The sequence below is a fragment of the Pyrgilauda ruficollis genome, unplaced genomic scaffold (genome assembly GCF_017590135.1).
Source record: "Pyrgilauda ruficollis isolate IOZ18807 unplaced genomic scaffold, ASM1759013v1 scaffold45, whole genome shotgun sequence".
Classification (NCBI taxonomy): domain Eukaryota; kingdom Metazoa; phylum Chordata; class Aves; order Passeriformes; family Passeridae; genus Pyrgilauda; species Pyrgilauda ruficollis.
The window spans coordinates 1,731,738-1,752,463 of NW_024526044.1; the positions used below are offsets into that span (position 1 = coordinate 1,731,738).

Consider the following 20,726-nt stretch of genomic DNA (forward strand, 5'->3'; position numbering starts at 1 on the left):
GAGGAGGGAGCCGTGAGAGGGGAGGGGGGGGAGGAGGGAGCCGCTCACAGGAACCCTCCGAAAAAAAGATGGCGGCGGGCTCGGATCTGCTGGATGAGGTTTTCCTGAACACGGAGGTGGATGAGAAGGTGGTGAGCGACCTGGTGGGCTCCCTGGAGTCCCAGCTGGCGGCCTCCGGCCACCACCACCAGCACCACAAGGCGCAGGAGCCCCTGAGGGCCGCTGGGGGGCTGCTGGGGAACCATGTTGTGAGCAGCAGCAGTAGCAGCAGCAGCCCTAGCCCCAGCCCTGGAGGAGTAGTAGTAGGAGGCAATGCTAATGCCCAAACAGAGAGCAGCAGCGGCAGCAAGATGGGACTGAGTGCCCCAGAGATCACAAAAGCAGGTAACGTGGGCAGGGGTGGGGGGCTCTGAGGGAGAGGGGCCCTCCCCTCCCCCCACTCCCCAGCTCCCGCTGCCTCCTTCCCTCACTGCTTTCCCCCCTTTTCCCTCTCTCCTCCTTCTCGTTGTGGCAGGAGCGGGAGTGCAAAGGGTGGTATCGATCATACGGGGGAGAGCCTCCCCTCATCATGCCCCCTCGGTGTGTATCCGCGCCTCTGCTCCCTCCCCTTTATTTTCCCTCCTCGCCCGTGCTTACTCGAGGGTGTTGGATCATGTGTGGGGGCAGCCGCCCCGCAGAAGGAGCCGGCAGTGCCCGTCCGTGACTCTGCCGGTCCCCTCTGCTTTTCCTGCCCTTGTTGCTGGAGTGTAAAAGGGCTCTGTTAATCTCGGGGACTGAAGGAGGCAGAGCCCACCCCCTTGGTCATGGCTGTGCCTCCCATGCCGCCTGTGATTGCTCCCCTTCCCTTTCCAGGGGTGGAGGTTATGGGGGGGATTCCCTCTTGATAATGCCGCCTTAGCTGTCTGTGTAAATGCTCCTTCCCCTCCCCCTTCGCTGTTGCTGAAGTGGAAGGGGGTGTTATTAATCATGACACCTATTTCCTGTAGAGGAGGAAGCGAGGGGGGATTTCAAGGGGAGGAAGTCCCTCAAAATGCTTCCCCCCCATATCTGCCTGCCTTGATATTCCCCCCGCACCCCCTCCCTTGTTCCAGGGGCTTGGAGGGGGCATGGGGACCTCTCATTCCTCCTCTGCCCTCAAGGGGGGGTAGTCACAACGCCGGGTCCCGGCAAGGGGGGGAATTCAGGCCACAACACCCCACCTTGCACAGCGCCTTCTCCCACCCGCCCACCCCCGGAGCTGCCTGGGAATATTCCCCCCTTCGTCTTGTGAGGCTTGTAGGGGGGCAGTGTGAAGGCTGGGACTGAGGGCTCGCTACGTGGGAATGGAGGGAAGCTGTTTTTCAGGGGGATTGAAAGAAATGTCTCCCCAGAATCTCTCTGCAATTCCTCCCCTCCCCCCTTTTTTATTTTTGATTTTGTCTTGCTGAAGTGTAAGAAGATACTACAGACCGTCTGTTATGATTGATGAAGCTCTTCTAGGAGGATCTCCTTGACCCTTATAATGTGCATCTCAGTGTCTGCCTGTCACTGTTCTTTTCCCATTTCTGTCTCCTTAGGGCCAGGACCTGGACTGTGTGTGATTGTACTTGTGCTAACACCAGGCCTTATCAAGGGGCATGAGGATTATTCAGGACAAGAAGCTACATCATCTTGTCCCTTCTGAAAACCAGCTTTGCTTTTTATTTATTTATTTTTAACTATCTCGGGCTGTGGGAACTTCAGATCCGTCGGAACAAATTCTGTCATAAGGAAGAGGGGTCTTCTAGAAACCTGCTCCAGGCCTTGCAGTACTTCTTATCTTGCCAGGCCAATGTTTTTCTTTCCTTTCACTTTTCATATTTTGCTGTTGTTGAGCCTCCTGATCTGACTGACTTACTTTGCAGATGACAGGATTAGAGAGTAATGTGTGCTGGGTATAGGGAATATGTCTTAATAATGTGTCTTCCTTGGCCATTTTTCCCCCCCCTGCAGTTGCAGTCCTGTTTCTAAACGGGATATCAGGCTCCAGAATGGGGAGGAGGTCTTAGATGATCTTCTTGCTTCCCTTGGTTCATAATAAATCTGTTTTCCCTGCTTTGTACTGTAGTGTCAAAAGCAGGGGTGTTACAATTAATACTGAATCTGCCAGTCTTTGGTGGGATATTGGAGGCTTTAAGATAACGTATTCTAAGCCATGTTCAGTTTGTACTCTGTCCTGTTTTCCTGGCTCCAGGCAGGCAGCTTGGGAGATGGAGAAGACCTGGTGATAAGGGAGAACATTCTGTCTTTGCTGGGCTTCTCTTCTTGCTCATTCGCTCTGTTTAACCTCGTTGTTGTTTTGCAGGGGCAGGAGGAGTGCAGGGGGGTGTTATTAATCATAACACCAGGTCCCAGACTTCAGCTCTGGATGGAGCCACCACAACGAGCACCAGCACCACCACTGCAGCAGCAGGAGGATCTGAAGTCACTGCTGCTCCAGGGACCCTCAGTCAGGGCAAATCGGTGGTTATCAGCACCATGGCAACTGCCTTGTCCACCAGGAATGGCAAGATTGGGACCACGACGGTGCAGACTTTGAATGGGAGTAACGTGGTGATGAACTCTCACCACACAGGAAGTGCTGCTTTCTCTGGGACTCCTGTGACTGCCAACCCCGCTCCTGCACCTGCTGTTGCCCCTCTCGTTAACAATGGACCTGGATCCGTGGGGAAAGGAAACGCTGTTAATGCTGTTTTGCCCTCAGCTTCTAACACTGTCATCCAGACTTCTTTCCTTAATACTGCTGTGTCCTCTGCGTCCTCCTCCTCGCCCACAGTGATCTCCTCGCAGCCACCGCCGAGCGTTGGCACCGGGGCGCCCACGGTAACGCTGGTGAGGCCCCCCATCCACACAGCAGGACCCACGGTGGCTGCAGCTGCTGCAGCCACTCAGAACGGGAGCAATACTGTGATCAATTCAACCATCAGTGTGGGGAGTTTTCCTGCTGTTGCCACAGCCACTGTGGGATCTGGAGTTTCCCTCCAGACGTCACTTGTGAACAGCCAGTCTGGTTCCAGTGTGCCAGCAGCTCCTGCCACACAGGTCATCAAATCTGAGTCTCCTAAAACTATAGTCCAGGCAGTATCCCAACAGCAGACGCTGGCTACTGCTGGCCAGCCCAGTACTACAGGGGGTAACATGATTATTGGGCAAACTATGCAAGCTGGGCTCTCCAATGTTGCTCCCAATCCTGGTGGGATACCTCCTGCAGCTCCTGGCACCCCCACAGGAATGGCTAAAGGCACTGCCAATACAGTGGCACAAAGTCTGCCAAGGACTCCAACACCAACTACGAGTGGAATCAGAGCAACTTTGACTCCTACAGTTTTAGCACCTCGTTTGCCTCAGCCACCTCAGAATCCAACTAACATTCAGAATTTTCAGTTACCACCAGGTAAGTCAGAGGATTGAGGGGTTTTATTTTGGAAGTGTGTATCTTGCAGGGAGGAAGGAATCCAAGTAAGATTGCGTGCCATTTAATTGTGAATTGTGGAAAAGGCATGACATGTAACAATGAGAATGGTCTGGTGTTGAGTAGTAGTAGCATAGTAGCATTCCACTACTTAGTGTCTGATTTTGGGTGACCAGAAAGTCTTTTCAGCAGTAATTGAAAATAATTCTGCCTGGTAGCTTTGTTCCAATGTGAGTGTAGATGAAGCTGCAAACTGCCAAAATGTGACAATGGAACATTATCTAATGAAATGTTGTTATTTCATTAGCACAACAGACATTTTGAATTTTCAGGTGGTTTTGTCAGTAGTTTGTAACCTTTAAGTGCTGCTTGGTTCCCTCCTGTCCCTGCATGCCCCCAGTACCACAGAGCACTCATGAACAGAGAAGCAGCAGATACAACACAAGAAAACTACCTACTTTGGCTTTAGATACCTTCAAACTCTGACTTAAAAACTCACAGATTTGAAGCTTATGATCATCTTTCTAGTCACTGGCATTCTGATACAAAAGGCAGACTTCCTATGTCCTTACCTCACCCTGTTGTGTCTAGGGCTGCAGCTTTTGTAGTAGCTAGTCTCATGCTTAGTGCTGAGCATCTCTGGACAAGGATTCTAGTCCTGAACACAGTGGATGTGTGAAAAGCAGGATGAGAAGCATTTATTTGCTCAGAATTGTTCTGTCCCTCCTTAAATATCCCAGATTTAGAGATTTAATGTTATATATTTCCTATTATTTTGAGTCAGGCTTGTTGCTTGTATCCACTTTGCTTTTTAACTGCAAATACTTATGTGAACCTACACATTGCTTCCTGTCCTCATAATAATACATACAAGGGTATTGTATGTATTCTTAGTGCTCACTGTTTCCAGGACTCTGTGCAAAGAACAGCTAATTGAATTTTGCTACTAACGCTGAATGAAACTGGTGGTGATTTTTGTAGGTGGTCTTAGTAAAATACAAGTGGTCTTAGTAAAATACATATCTTGGAACTCCTGACCAACCTCAGAGCAATGCACCTGTCACATAAAGTAGATCAGGAATTGTGTGCTGTGTTACTAAACACTGTGTTTTTGTGTAGTATGCTATCTGTGGTATGTGATGCCATGTAGTTTGATGAAGTCTGTCAAACATTGTGTGTATCCAAGTACTAACTGGTATAAATATTCCTCTTTTTTTGTCTGTAAAAGATTATTCCCTATATGAGTAACTTGAATGACATGTTGTGAATTTAAAAAATAGCAGTAAAATTCAGATCTTGGAATTGTGGTGCTTGATTTGAAGCCTGTAAATTGATAGGTTGGAAAAGCCTTATTTTATTTATTGCCATATTGTATCAATGATTGATCCAGTTTAGTCTAGTGCCATTTATACCTACATTTTTTGTTAATAATGCATTATAAACCTGATTATGAGGGAAAATACTTGTGTGGAATGCAATGGGACCCTTTTTCAGCTAGCTGATGTTTTCTGACTGCCACAGCATCCTGAAATGTGTTACTCTTAGAAGCAGCATTGCTAGTCCTTAAGTAAAATTGGACTATAAATTGTTCCTTTGGAGTTCTTGATAGATCTAAGTAAAACAGTGTAGGTTCTAAGAACTTGGATTTTTATGAAGCACTTTTTTTTCTGTCCTACACTTAAAGAAATATTTATGACTTCAAAAGAATAAGCATGACTTAAAATAAGCAAGTATATGTGATTGGATACATAGAAATTGGAAACTGAGTTCTTGTGGGATAAGACAGGCTTAATATTGAAAAAGATTTTTTTAAATGGAACTGATTATTTTTCTTTTACATTGCTTTGGTTTGTTTTTTATACTTTGTAAAAGCAACCAGCTTTAAAAATGCTTTGCATAAACCATCTCTTTCAAAACACTTGAGAATTGGTGCATGCTGGGCTCTTGCAGACATCTCTCAGGCACAAAGGCCAAGCACCTCTGCAAATCTGGCCATGTGAAGCTGCTGAGATCTTCAGCAGAGTGCAGGTACATTCATAGTGAAAGGAGAATAGGTGGCTGTGCTTTTGAGATTGTATTTTCAATGACAGCATCATAGGCCAGGTTTTTGGAGGCAGTTTGGTAGTGTGAAACTGCAGTGCCTGTGTGCTGTGCACCTACTGCATGCATTGAATTTGCATTCAGAAGTTTGTTTCTGTAAGTTAATAGGGTGTGCTAGTAAGAGTTTCTATGACAGTGCTTGCAGCAGTTTGAAATCATACACTGCACACACAGCTTTTTACACCAAGAGTTACAAACACTTAGAAAATTCTGATGGAAGGTTTGACCATGACAGCACACCTTTTACTGTTATTTTCTTATCCAGAATTACTGTTTCTAGCTCTCCAAAATACAGTTACAGTGTCACATGTATGGAAAGCAGAATGTAAAATGTCAGCAGGAGTTATAAGCTGGGACTTGAAAATTAGAAACCTTACAAGATTTTAAATGTTTTCTTTGAAAGACCATGTGGAAAATAAACTCCATCAATGGTCTTTAAAATATATTGCTATTAGAATAATGCTTTGTATCACATCAAGGTAATTATGCAGCAGACCTTGACTGATTGACAAATCTTGACAAATTGGAGATGTTTGAAGAGCCAGTGGGCCATAATTATTGTGACCTTACTGGATTTTGGTGTATTTCTTCTCCAAGGAACTGAGCTATTGTGTCTGTGTATTAATGATGGTTTTCCACTTCTGGCATCTTTGAGGAAGGGAACTGTTGTCCTTAGTCTTTTCTTCAGGAGCTTGTGTTTGGGACTTTGTGCTCCAGTTGGACAGATTTGTGTAATGATGGTCCCAAGATAACCTTATTAGAAACCCTATTAGATAACCTATTAGAACCCTCTTAGAAATGAGATGGAAATAATTTTATAAGGGGGTAGGAACAAAAGTTTACACAATACTGCCTTAAGGATGCAACACTGCTGAAACTGGAAATAAATGGAATGAAGCTTGTTGCTGAGTACTTCAGTAATGAGAAATATGTTGTGTACAATAATATGATAAGAGGTAGAAAATCAGTGAGTTTGTCGAAGTGGTAAGTCAGTATTTCACTGTTAGAGGTACTCAGAAAAGTCTGCAGAAAAGTGTAACTGGGATTATGCACTAAAATTTATCTTTTGCATTGTAAGAGTGTGTAAAGTGTTTAGAGGTCATTGCTGACACAGGGTAGAATCACATTGTAAATTGGCAAAACTATACTTCCAAATAATTTTTTGAAAACCCCATCTTGTCCAGCAGTGCTGTAGTACAAACCCAGCTTGTGTGAGTTTATCCTTACCTAGCAGTACTGTCAGCTTGGGGCTCCAAGGTTTGATTTCTCTTCTTGCAAATTTGTGTTGCTACTGTCTTCTGCTTTATCTTTATGTACAAACATCTCATAATAAGTTTTTAAGGTATCTGCTTAGAGAAGGAGCACATTGGTGAGTGCTGAGGGTATGCAGTAAGAATAGCACAGAGCAGATAGGTCTGGATGGTTTTCTCCACTGGCTTAGGTGAAATTGAAATCTAGAAACTTTCACTTCCCTCTGTCCCTCTCTTTTCTTTTACCTTCTGAATGACTGTTAGTAGTTATGAAAATTTGGTGGCTTGTTCATAAAGACTGGTATTTTCCTGATTAAATGTGATTTGGTGACATGTAGTCCTGTTTGAAGGTAGCAGATAGGATGGCATGTCATCATGTGGTTTTTTTTTTTTACTTCTACAGTCATGACCGGTTTTCCCACTAGCAGTGGTGCAGTTCTGCAGCTGTTGTAGAGGAGAATTGTTTTGCCTTGTATCTAAAAATAAAACTTCTTTATTACTTTCCCAAAACTCAGTTGGATCTGCCAGTAGCTGATGATAGGGGATAAGACTACAGATTTCTTCCTTGCTTTCTTTCTGAAGGGCATCTCATGTGCCTTTTCTGTGGTGAGGACAGGATGGGCCTTTTATAGACTGAGAAACTGCTGTTAAAGGGGCCCCTTTAGCAGTGGGATATTCCAGAGTTCTGAACTCTAGCAGTGGTTAAAACTTACCATTGATGCTTTCCAGAAGCAAAGGATACCTGAAAGAGCATCAGTGCTCTACATCTGCCCATCCTGGAAGATGTTCTGCATGAGTATGCACACTCAAGGGTTTCTTCGTGCTCTTAGAGGCTCAAAACTTCGTTTGGTGTTAAATTGGAGCTTTTTTGTAGAAGCCGATGGGTTTTTAGCTTGTGTTCACTATCCAAGAAGGATTCTAACTCAGGCCATGGTTATGGTGGCTTTAGGATGGGCAAACTGCCTGAACACATTATTTAAAGCATGAGTTTGGGTCCTTTTGACTTGAGCAGTTGTAGTTTTAGGAGGTGGAGTAACTGAAAAATAACTTCTGCAGGAGTAGTTCCGTTTCCTTCAGTTGGGAGTTGGGGTAGTAGGTGGTTGGGCAAAGGAGAGTTTATAAAAATGAAGAAGGGTGGCAACTGAGAAAAATCAAAGCAAGAAATTTATGTTACTTTTTCATACTGAGTGCCTCATTCTTTGGGTTGCTTTGGACTTGAAACATGTACCCCAGAAGTCCCTGAAGGAACTAGGATGTAGATAGATGAGGAAATCCTCAGAATCCCATAATATGAGGAACACAGGAAGGAACAGGGGAAATACTATGAAGTAGTGGAATGTGGTTGTTTCTATTTCTCACTGACTAGTAAGCGAGTTCAAACATATCCTCATTACAGTTTCCCTGTATGTTGCATGTGCTGCCAATATTATGCCTGTTAACTGTGTTGGCATGGCTCGATTTTGTTAAAAATAATGTCTGCAGTGCACCGTGACAATGGGGGTTTCTTAGAGTTTTACAGTATGTTTTACTTTCAAAGCATTTTACAAAATGCTTTAATCCTTGCAACCTGCCTGTGTGGTTGGTAAATAAAGTAGTATAAACTCTGCTTTAGAGCTGGGGGAAAGAGCAAGTCAGAGAAGTTCTGACTTGCCCAAGGCCATGCAGGAATCGATATTTTGCCAGGATTGGAGCTTGGGAGTCCTGTACTTGGCGTGTAAAGCAGTATCTGTCTTTCTGGAAGATGACCATGGATCTCTTCTGCAGAACTCTTCTGGGTGCAGGGTGGATTTTATGTTCAAATCATGCATCAGCAAAAGGAACATTCTGCTTTATTTGGAATCTGCTACATCAGATCTGCCATATGTCACCAGACTGAAAGTTGTGTTTGTTCACATTGCACCTTCCATAGCTGAGGACTCCTGCAAGCTTGGCTTTGTACCCCAAAGAGCCTGAGCCTCAGAGAGCTGTGCAATAGGGTTTTCTGGTTCTGTTAAAAAGTGTCTTGATGTTGTGCACATCTGATAAGACTGTGTCGTTAAGTGATGGGATCTAACGGGACTATAATTGTGAATTCGTTAAGTTATGAAAGCTATTAACTCTGATTACATATTGTTCACTTCTGTTATGAAAAATCCTGTTCCCAACAGCCTTTGGACGTGTATGTATGGATATGTCTGTATGATCTTCAAATTGTGATCTTCTGGGGGTTTTGGGTATCACTGAGCTTGTGATAAAGGTTATTGGTCAATAACCAGAAGTGATTTATTTCTTTTGAGGTATTTTGCACTCTGCAAGAAGTTACATGTTTTCCATCTCTGGAAATTGAAGCAGGTTGCTTGTGAAACCTTCTTGGTTTGAGGACCACAAATTTGAATGTTGCCCAGGACTTTAATCCCTTACTAAGAGAGGATGCTGCAGCCCTGTTAGCAAAGTGAAATGAAAATGTGTGAGTTTGGGCCACTGATAAGAGACAAGTTAGATCACAAACTCCTCAAATGAAGTATTTTGGTGTATGAGAACTCTTACTGTTGTCTGTCTTCCCTCTTTTGGGAAATGATATGTAAATATCATTCTAAAATATTTATGAAGTAGTTCTAGAACACAGCTGAAAATACTGATATTTAAACTGTCTGGGTTCAAGGAAAGAGAAAGTACTGGTGTGTGGAAAGGTTGCTTTGTGTAAAAACTGTGATCAATACTGAGTCTGCCCAGAAAGAACTGGACATAGAAGTCTCTTAACACATTAAATATTTTTTGTTACTGTGTTTATTTTTTTTCTTTGGTCAGAAATACTCAAAATCATAATTTTTACCTTAAAATAGCTACTCTTGTCAAGATTATTGTTTGTGTTGAAACTTTATGAATGTTTGTAACTCCATTAATCTGTCTGAAACTTCTTGAATTTGTTGCCATTGCTTCATGTATGGAAAAAGGGGTTTGCTAATTGGAAGACTGTTAGCAAGTTTAGCTTTGTTAGGCACGTTATCTCTTGTGAAAAAAGATTTGGAAAGGTAGTGGCATGAAGATAAGGATTTTGAAAATACAGTTTCTCATAACTGAAGAGAAACACACGTATCTATCACAATGGTAAAGAGGAGGTTTTAGTCCTGGTTAATTGACAGTTATTTTAGGTGTGTTATGAACCCCAAAGCTCTGTGTGAAGGAAGGCCAAACTCTAGGGAGAGAGTGTTGCTCACAGGTGACAAAGGGCTTTTTCTTTGCACAGCCACAGGTCTATTCCTGTGTGCAAATAATTGTATCAGCCCTCTTGTATCTGCTTCCTTGTAAGAGAAGCAAAATTGCTGATACAGGCTGGTCTGTGTACAGGTTGTAATTAAACAGGTGTAAAGATTATGTGATCATCCATATTTCAAATTAAATGAGGCTTTTTTATTTTTTTTTCTTTTTTTTTTTTTCCCATAGGCACATGAATAGAGCTTTTTGGTTGTTTTAAACCTTCTAGGACAGTTTTACCTCAGCTTACTCTGGACATTTTTACACCAGTTCTAATCTGTGGGAATTTCTTCCTGGAAATGCTGGTTGTCTTCTGGAGGTGCAGGTGTCTCAACTGAGAGACACTTTTTTAGCACAAACCCTCCTCTCTTGGAGTAATTCTCTTCAGGTGTCTTTAGCATAGTATTTAATGTAAAATATAATAATTGTCCTTGAGGTCTTATGTGTGCCTTTAAGGGTTTTTTAAAATATAGAATATTTTTTGTAAGAAGAAAATGTTGATTATTGTCACTGGGTAATGGTATAGATCTATCAGTAATCAGGAAAGAGGTGATAATTATAAGGAATTGATACACCTGCAGTGAGATCTGTTCAGCATCTCAGTAGAACTGTCCTAAGGTGTTGTACAAATGTATATGATCTTTGGGTTTGTAACTGTTGTCGAACTCAAAATAACATTTAAAACTATGACTTTCTGTACTTAGACTACCAGTAATCAAAAAGTTGCACTTTAAATGTCAAAGGCTGATGCTCAGCAAAATGTGTAAATGTGTTATAAAATAGGTTAAATAGGGATGGTGCTTTTATTTTGTATTTACAGAATTTAGTGCAAGGTCCAGTTTGGATACCAAGCTCTTTCTGTGGGATTTGGAAAAGAATATTGATGAAAATTAAGTAACTCCTTGCCATGGTAGATCTCTGTTTATGAATTTGAGTTGTAACTTACGAATGCTATGTATCTTAATTTTGATGCTTTTTCCCTTAAAATGCCTTACTAAAATTTATTTTTCAGTAACACATACCCTAGACAACGAATAACATAAAAATCACAGCAGAGTGTAATATTACTTTACATGGTATTTTTCAACACACACGTTGTCAGTAACCCTAGACAACGAATAACATAAAAATCACAGCAGAGTGTAATATTACTTTACATGACTGACATGACTGTCCTAAGATTTGTATTGAATTGAGTAAGCCTCTCCTGTAAAAATGGTCTAACTTATGATTATAGCTTGATTAAAATATGCTGCTGAGAGTAGCTGAACTGTTAAAAGCTATCACAGTGCTTTTGTGCAGAATAAAGCACGTGCTGGATAGACTGTGCTGTCAACCAGTGCAGTTGAAAAATATGTGCTCTAGATATCAGAGTATAAACAAAAGCCAGGCTATGAGGTGTGGTGCTACGCTCGAGTCTTTCTGAGAGGGTTTGGGGTGCAGCAAGGCTGTGCTAAGTTGTCTGCACACCTTCCTTCAGTTTATTAATCAAACATTTCTATAAGGGAGGGATCATTTTAGAGCCTCTCTCCCAAACAATAATAACATCAGGTGCTTTGAGCCTGAGTCGTGGTGTGGCGAGTGGGACCAGTTGTGCTCACATGAGTCACAAGTGCCAGCTCCGAGGAGTAGCACTGAGGAATTGCAGCACCTGTGGCAAAAGAGTCGATGGAGGGGACCAGAAGAGTGTTTGTGGAGGGATCAGTGTGGGAGAAGAGATCTGGGGTAGGGAGGCTGACAGTGACTGAACTGTGTGGAAGTTAAAAGACAAGCATGAGGAGTTAGTAGTTTTTAACAGACATAATGTGCAGTCGTGTTTGCAGTAGTATTAAGGGTGGATTGGAAGAATATACAAGTGTTCATGCATTGAGATTCAACCTCGTAGTTCCTTTCTTTCTTCCTTTTTTGCCAGTGTATCATTTGATTTTCTTTCCTTCCCTGTCCTCCATGGGGGAGGGGGAGAAAAGGCACTAATTATTTATAAGTGTTAGTCATACCCAGTCATTAAGCTTAGTCATTACTCAGGACTGTGCATTTGATGGTTAGTAAAAATCAAAACGAAACCTGATTTTGTTGAAAAGCGTTCTGAATTCAAGCTTACAGGTGTGAAAATAATTCTCCTTCTGTGTTCAGACTAACTGCAAAAGCAGAGCTACTTAATAAATGTTGCTATCAGCCAAATGGCATGTAATGTCATGTCCCAGTTGATGGCTTGTATTGAACTTGCAGGCGTAGTGTTTGGCATATTCTCAAAGCAGAATAATTCTGTATGGGCAGTGAGAGAGGCATGAATTCACAGAGGAGGATGTGGAGGGAATGTTTGTGCTGAGGCTGCCCTGGGGAGCTGTCAGTCAGTGGAATTGTCCAGCTTCAATTCTTCACAGCTTCAGCTGAAAAGGTGGCATCGACTAAAATTACAGAGCGTGTATACCTTGAGTAGGGCATTCACAGTGGGGACAAATTAAAGAAATGTGTTCTTTGTGGCTGCTCATGGGCTTAGTTGTTTTAGGCTCTTGCATTCTGAAGGAAGAAAGCATTGATTTAAAGCATTACTCCTCATTAAGTATTTCTGTGCAGACTCTGGTAATAAATGCAAAGTAACTTGGCCATTCCCATTTCTTTAGGTGCTTGAACAGCACTAATGTTGACACACCTTGGTAGAGACAGACTGTCACAAATAAAGACAGGTTGAGTTTTAAAACCTCCTATTTAAAATAACAGACATAAAGAATTAGTGACACTTTATTTTGTGTCTTCCTTTCTCAAACACAAATCTGATTTTGGTATAATTGCTTTGTTGTTTGATCTAAGTATATTGAAATTAATGGCAGAGCTGCATCTGAATTGCTTGGAGATCAATAATTAAAGTAATTGGTTTAGCTCTTGATAGTGTTTTTCTTAGCTGTTTCGACATCAGACAGATTTGTGTGATGATTGTGTTGCAATTTGACAGAGCACTCTGGTGTTCTAGCTTTGTATCCTTGACTAGAAAGGAATGTTAACACACTTTCAAGGAATTTAGCTTTCCAGAGAAGTCAAAATAGTTGCAGATCACATTGTTGTTGGAGCATTTGTCAATTGTTGCTATATAAAATGATGTATTTTCCAGAACAGTTCTTACACACCTCTTCAAGTGAGCAGGTAAGATTTTTTATGTATGGGATCACTCTTAAATGCAGTGTCTTTTTGGCATTCCAACATGACCTTATTCCTTTAACTATATTCTTAAAATGTTTGTGAATCAATACTTTACAAATTATTCATTTCTTTACCTTTTAGACAGTACAGTTTTAGACAGTTCAGTTGTGTTGTTTGAAACAGAACTCTTGCATAGTAAGAGTAAGCAAAAGCTTTTAAAATTAAATCAAGTTTTTTGTCTATTGACTCTTCTGTAAGAAAAAACAAGCAGTTTTTCATAATGTGAACTTTTGTACTTGGTCTGTACAAAATGCACTTTCTGTGCACTGCAGTGAGGATTCTTGAGGATATTTGCAAATGTATCTTTCACATGTGTTGACAACAATCATGACTCAGCTGTTGAAGAATTAGTGTTTTTGAGACCATAATGGCTGGTTGGAATCCGTGTGTTCACGTTGGATAGAGTAGTGGTAGCCAGCAGTGGAGTGCTGCTGTTGTATGTTGTACCTTAACTTTTAGGCACTGTGTTTGGGTAGAATTCTCCTTGATTCCAGAGTGACATGAGTTGAAAAGGAAATGGAATTTGCTTTTGTAGTTCTTGTCTAAAACTCTGTGCCATGCCAGTCTTCAGTGTCTGTTGGGAGAAACTCCAAGTATTTTGTATCAGAGGTGTTCTGAGCAACCTGGCAGTCATGCCGTGTTTTTTTCATGGTAAGTTGCAGCACACCTTCAGTGCAGCAGGTGCTGACCATTTGACAGGTCCCTTTCATTGGGCACAGGGTGTCGAGTGTGCTCAGCACAGCTGTGTGCAGAACCTCAGCCTTGCAGCTCTGGGCTGCTCGTTGCTCTGGAGCAAGGCATGAGGGAGTTGGCACAGGTTTGTCCATGTGCTGGACAGCTCTGTCACTGCCTGGCAGTTTTATGGAGCTTGCAGACCTGCAGCTCAGCAGGGAACCTATCTACTACTGCCTTGTGTTTGTGCAGCCTGACCTCGTTGTGCCAGTGCAGGGCAGCCACTTCTGGAGCAGCTGCAGTCTCACATGGTCATGGGGTCATTTTGAACTGCTGGGTTTGCTGGTACCTCCTGATCTCTGCACTATGGAGACTTCTCCTTAGGCACTGTGCTTATCCTTGTGGAGCTAAGGTGTCTTTATAGAAATCACAGCACAACCACGTTTGTTGATGGAACTGGAAAGCTCAGATTGCTGATGAGGTCAAAGGCTTTGGCAAAGAACTTCAAGCAGAATTTTTTCTGGACTTGTGCAGCACTGGTCTCCTAAGGTTCTAAGCACCTAAACTTAAGTATATCTAATATATACTTAACAGTAGTGCACATTTCTCCTGAAGTACAAAGTAGTGTGTCTTCAATAACATCTAATCTGCACTTCTGTTATCATTACAGTTCTGTTCTACTTGGCTTGATTTGTAATCCCTGTTTCTCATGAGTTGGTGTATAGATGGTCCTTCATGAGCCGCTACTCATCTGGTTTGTTACAGAGGCTGTTTTTTAATGTGTGTAGATAATTCTAAATCTGCTAGAAACTGTCTAGTGTTAGGGAAGATTTCCTTAATGACCCAGATTTTCACAGAGCTGCAGTGGACTGGTAGACTTCAATAGGTTCTTTCTGCTTTCCTTGGGCTTTCATTCCTGTAGAGTGGGAGTTTTTCCAGGTGGATCAGTTACTGGAAGAGGAGGAATGGTGGATTGTTGGACAGTATTCATGTCAGTACCAGGTTATCTTTCCCTTTTCTGCAGTAAGGAACCCTGTCACATACACCACTTATTCTGAAAGCTCTTCCTGTAGCTTGTATTGGCAGCTGTCTTTTTCTCCAGCTCTCACTCTGGTATTCCAGCATTTTTGTATTGGAAAAATATTAAAAACATTGTCCTTTTATAAAAGTTTTGTCATTCTGGGGTCCCTGTGTAACCTGATCCAATCAGTTACAGAGCATGGACTCAGCCCCTTGGCTTTAGATGATTTTTGTGGTATGTGTGATAACTTGCATAACCTTATACACACATTCACTTTATCTTTTGCTGCAGCAGAATCTCTTCTGACAATACCAAAAGGATTCTTTCCTAAAGCTTTCTCCTGCTAATATGGCACAGCCCACTTAGGATTACTGTCAGATTTTTCTGCCATGTCAAATGTTTGCAGCATCTTGCCACAAATGTGTGTGTGCTCAAGAGCTTAAGGCCCAAAGGGCTTTGACGTGCAGATAACCTCTTAGTGAACTTCCCTGGCAAATCTAGTTAGGATTTGAAGGTTTGTCAGATGTCAGTGCACTGTATGATCAATAACCTCCTTTTCTGGAGATGTTTGTAGGGACTTTGGCTTTCTACACCAGAAGTATCAGTCCTCTGGTTATTCTTTGGACGTTCTTTCTGAACATCAGTGTGTGTGTCTCTTGATTCTTTGGTGCCTAACAGTTCTCCCTGACCCCAATTGGTTTTTCTTGGGAAGTTTATAGATACCTTTTTACTTTAAGAAGAGATTTTCCTCAGGAGACTAGGAAAGGATATTCTCCATGCACTTTCAAGATCATGCATCCATTAATTCTTCTGTTACATCTCAGAAAAAACCAACTTATTAAAAGTCTAGAGTCTTAGGTTCTGACTTGATCTGGATTAACCATGAGCTACATTGTGGGTAACAAACAATATCTGTAAGCTTGAACCTTCTGTTCTTCTGTTGAGTGTGTGCATCAGAAAGAGAGATGATGTCACTTGGGACCAGATAGTGACAGATGATGTCACTTGGAATCAGGGTCATGTCTAGGGTTTGTATTTCACAGGCAGGAGTTTTGTCCTGTCAAGCCCTGTGACAAGCACAAGCACACCTTGCTGTGTCCACCTTAGGTGCTTGCTAACTGGAGAGGGAGTCCATGGTACAAGTGGAGTCCCTGAGACATGGAGGGGTGACACTGGAATATGGAATGTTACCCTGAGAGGTGACAATGGGATATGGAGCATTATCCTGAGGGGTGACACTGGGATAATGGGGTGTTATCTTGAGGGGTGACACTGGGATATGGAGCATTATCCCGGAGGTGACACTGGGATAATGAGCGTTATCCTGAGGGGTGACATTGGGATATGGAATATTACCCTGAGGGGTGACACTGGGTTATGGAGTGTTATCCTGAGGGGTGACACTGGGATATGGAATGTTACCCTGAAGGGTGACACTGGGATGTGGAGTGTTATCCTGAGGGGTGACACTGGGATATGGAGCATTATCCTGGAGGTGACACTGGGATAATGAGTGTTATCCTGGAGGTGACGCTGGGATATGGAGCTATCCTGAGGGGTGACACTGGGATATGGAATGTTACCCTGAAGGGTGACACGGGGACATGCTGCTGTTGGAGTGGCCTCCTGCTGGGTGTGGCTGTCAGAGGTGACACTGCTGCACTGTGCACTTCCTCAGAACGCTGATCTGAAGGTGCTGCTGTGTCTGCAGATGGTTTTATCTCCCTCACTGGAAAGTCCAGCTCCTATAAATATTACTAATTAAGATTTACTAGTAAAAACTGGTAACAAATCAGGAAACTGTTTCAGTTTGGTTTGTTTTCTGGATGTAGAGGTTCTCTAGTAAGAAAGTTGTATGTGTGTGGCATTACACAGATAATCAGAATGGTCTGCAAAGGCTACAAAATATTTTATTGGTCTTCCTTATCATTCTGTTAATTTTTTCTTTAGTCTTTGTTAAACCAAGCCATGTTTCAAAGAGAGAAGGAAGAGGGAAGTATTAGAAAAAAAAGTCTGGTTTGTGTTTTTCTGATATGTCCAATGGCCACAACTTTTCACTTTTTATTCCAGTGCATGATTTTACACGTTTTATTAATTGAAAAAAACACTAACAAAGAAAAACCCCAAAGCACAACACTTTATAAATGGAAATGTCTTTAGCAAATGGAATTACAAATCAGCAAGAGGCAAAGATGACCCTGCAGAATCATGCAGCTACATCACATAATGATGGCATTTTCCATCCTGAACAATCATGTAAACAGGATTGATCTGGGAAGGTCTTCACAGCAAGAACATGTGAGGTGACCATTGTGCTGGTCAGGAACACAAGTCTTTCTGGTTTCAGAAACAGCCAACCAAGTTTGTTAATCCTTCATTTGGAGCCATGATGAATTGTTTAATTCAAATTCAGATATGAACCTCTTTCAGGATTCTCTTAAGCATCTAACTTTTAACAAAAATGGTAATTAATTTTAATTTTAATTAGTTTTTTAATGAGAGACTTGGAAAGAATTCTTGAATGTTTGCATTTTTAATAGTGAATATGATTTTAGAGTGCACATGATCAGACTTTCTAGGAAAAAGAAGGCAGAAAGATATTTAAAATGGCCAGGTTTTATTGTCACCTTTTTCTAATTGAACATTTCCAGTGATGTTTATTAGCTATTTGATCTCAAGCAGTAATTAATCCATTAATCCAGGAACAAAAACCTGGTTGATACAACAGAAAGATGTTTTCCATCTTTAAATATGTTACTGAATTTAATTGAAACAGTGAGATAAGTTATACAATTCTAGCTGTCTTCTAGTACCTGGGAGTCTAGACCTGGTTCATTCAGCATTTGCAGCCTTATGCATTGGAGTTTGAGGTTGTGATACTTACCTGTGTTTAAATATTTAAAATGTAAGTTTTGGAAAGAAATTTCTTTTTCTACACATGTGGCTGCCAGCCCTTCCTGTTCTCCACTGTCAGGAATTGTTAACTGAGATTCATGTATGGATGGGGAGAGGGGGTGTTACTGTCCCACAGTGATTTTGTTTAGAAGTAGGAGATAAATGGGACTTTAGTTTTTAATTCATAATCAAGTTATCTCCAATGACCCTTCTGAACTTCACTGAAAATCCACTTAATGCCAGCTTGGGTATCGTTTTGGGTTAGTGAGTTCTTTTTTTAGCTAATTGGGTTGGAAAAGAGTTTGTAGTTGGACTGTGGGGATAGAAGCTCAGAGAGCAGCTCCATCTCCCTTTTTAAAGAATTCCCATCAAGATGGAGGGGTGTTTTGTGTTCAGTCAAAACTTCCTTGCCTGCACACTGTAGTACTGGCGAATTTCTGCACAGAAATTTCAAGTTCATCACATTCTGAATTCTTACATCTTTTCCAAAGTCACCCAGACACCAACAAGCTAACATTCCCAGCAGGTGAAATGTCTCATGTCATCATACTGTGATTAAAGTTTGTGCAGGACTAGTCAGATGGTAGTAATTGTCCTTATGTTTGTATGTAGCCTTGTGTGTACAGGAATTTATCAGTGGTAGAGGCTGACTTAATGACATGTTAGCATATAAAAATTAAAAATAACTGTGTATCAAATTTGAGTGGGAATGAAATAACTATTTAAATAGTGGCAGATATAAATGTGGCTTTATATGAGTTACTTTTTTATTATGACTTCAATACTTGAAAGAAGTACTTCAGACTTCCTGGAGTTAGAAATCTAACAGGGTAGTGCTTAGAGTCAGGGTTTGAATTACAAATGATTGTTTTGTCTGTCTGCTGCCAGAAATTGAACTTTCTTGATATGTTTTCTAAAACTCACATTAATATGCTTTTCAACTGTCTGTTTGAGCAGTTGTGCTATGTTAATGTGTAGGCATGTTCTAATTTTGCATGTAGCTCAGGGAGAATATTTCATTGTTCAGATGTTGTGCTTGCACTTCAGGGGTATTGAACCTTCACTTTGTGATTATTTCCCATCTTTTCTCTCTCCTCATTCATATTTTGGGGAGCAAAGCAGTAAGTTCACCATAGCGGTGTGTTGGTGTGTGATGCAGACACATTGCTGAGCCCGGTGGGTGTGTTGAGCTGGAGACAGGAACAGATATCACAGAGCTCTGGGCCACTGCCTGATGCTGTATATAAAGGTTTCATCTGCAGGGGAGCTGCTTTGGCTTGGTGCCTTCAAATAACTTCAGTCACTTTTGCATTGAGAAAGAAGTTTAAACACACCCCCTCTGTCCAAAACTAGGCTTAGTATTTCTCATGTTGCTTTGTAAGGAATATGTAACTCTTTGAAGAATTTGGAGGACATATTAAGTTTAGGATACCTTAGGGAACTCCCAAACTGGTGAATTTTAGGAAAAAGGGTTTGTTGTGGGGTGTCAGTGTAGTTCTGTGGCATTTAAGGACTTCTGAAAGCTTGGGCATAGGTAGTTGCATGGGGCCTTTTCAGTTGCTAGAATCTAAATAAGTACTCAAAAGCCTTAATATTTGATGTTGACTTGAAAATAGCTTCTCTAATCAGATTTCCACTGTACTGATGATTTAGTTTATAATAATATTGAAGATTTCAGCTGATTCAGCATTTAGCTGCTTCAGCTGATCATTATGAGGGATGACAAAAGTGGGCAATGGGAGTTAATTTCCCAAGATTTTATGTTTGCACATTGAAGGGGATGCCAGGTTCTTTTGGTGCAGGAATGAGATTGATGTAGTAGCAGGTCATTCTGTAGTCTTTAAAATGTTCAGTTTCTCTGTGTTTTGTCAGTAGCCCCCTCCCCATAGTGTTAGACTGATGGTGGGAAAGTAGTGATGGTTCCAATGAGCAGCCCCCAGCATCAAGCTCTGTGTTCAGTATTAAGGTCTCTAAGTTCTCCTAAGATGTGGTGGAGATGATGGTGCTGTGTGCCTTTGCTGCTTTAAAGGAAATACTTCTCTCTACATAAGTTACAGGAGAAGAGACCTTACTTTTTGGAATGGCTTGGAAAATAGTTTTTTGGACCTGACAGTTAAACAAAGAGTATTTACGTCTACAGTCTGCAAGATAATAAATAAGTTTCTCCTCCTCCTCCTTTCCTACAGAAAAACACTTTGAGGCTATTTGTTTCTAGATATAACACTTGTCCGTAGCGCTTTGTGGGTCCCACCTTAACACTTTTAAATAAGTTGTGATGGAAAGTCACATTTTGGATGTAAACTAGTTTAACATCTCTGTGTGACTCTGCTTCATTAAAAGAGAATTAATGTAGAGAGTGTAAGGAAAAAAATAGGGGCAAATCAACTCAGGCTTTTCTTTTGAACTTATTTTTGTGGAAATCAGTATATGACTTTTTACAGTTTATTTGTAAAACTGTCCAAGAAAACCGTTTAAGGCATTGTCTGTAAACATTTCAGCACTTCACCAGAATAGAAAAGCAAATAAAAGCTTGATTCTTTTGAAGTAGTCAAGCTCTGAGATGCAATAGACCACATCTCCAGATATTGTTGGGGAGTGTGTATGGGCTTTTGATTCACTGAACAACACTTAAGAAAAACTTTCTGATTTCACTAGTGCCTCTTGATTTTCATGGCAAAGGTTCTTCCTGTAGCTGCTCAGAAAAGCCAACTAATTTTGAGTGCCCAGTTTGTTTCCTTTGGTGGCTTTTTCAGAGCTGATGAGGTCCTAAGGCTCTCAGAGACTGAGTGAGGCAAGCTGAATGAAGGAGCTCTTGGCAAAGAGTTCATGTTGTCCAGATCCTGTTTGTGCCTTCAAGGAAGAGAGAATCACATCTGAAAATCTGCCTGTTAAAATCTGCTTCCCTACAGCTACCCAGTGGGGTTAA

The 20,726-nt window shown here is 41.6% G+C and overlaps 1 protein-coding gene across 1 annotated transcript in view; it reads left to right on the forward strand.

Annotated features, from left to right (window-relative positions):
- TAF4 (TATA-box binding protein associated factor 4) overlaps positions 1 to 20,726 on the forward strand; it is a 37,480-nt gene that overhangs the window by 525 nt on the left and 16,229 nt on the right. The window contains exons 2-3 of the mRNA XM_041478517.1: positions 4 to 384; positions 2,324 to 3,412. Of these exons, the coding sequence (XP_041334451.1) occupies positions 69 to 384; positions 2,324 to 3,412 (1,405 nt within the window). The 5' untranslated portion in view covers positions 4 to 68. The remainder of the gene's footprint in view (positions 1 to 3; positions 385 to 2,323; positions 3,413 to 20,726) is intronic.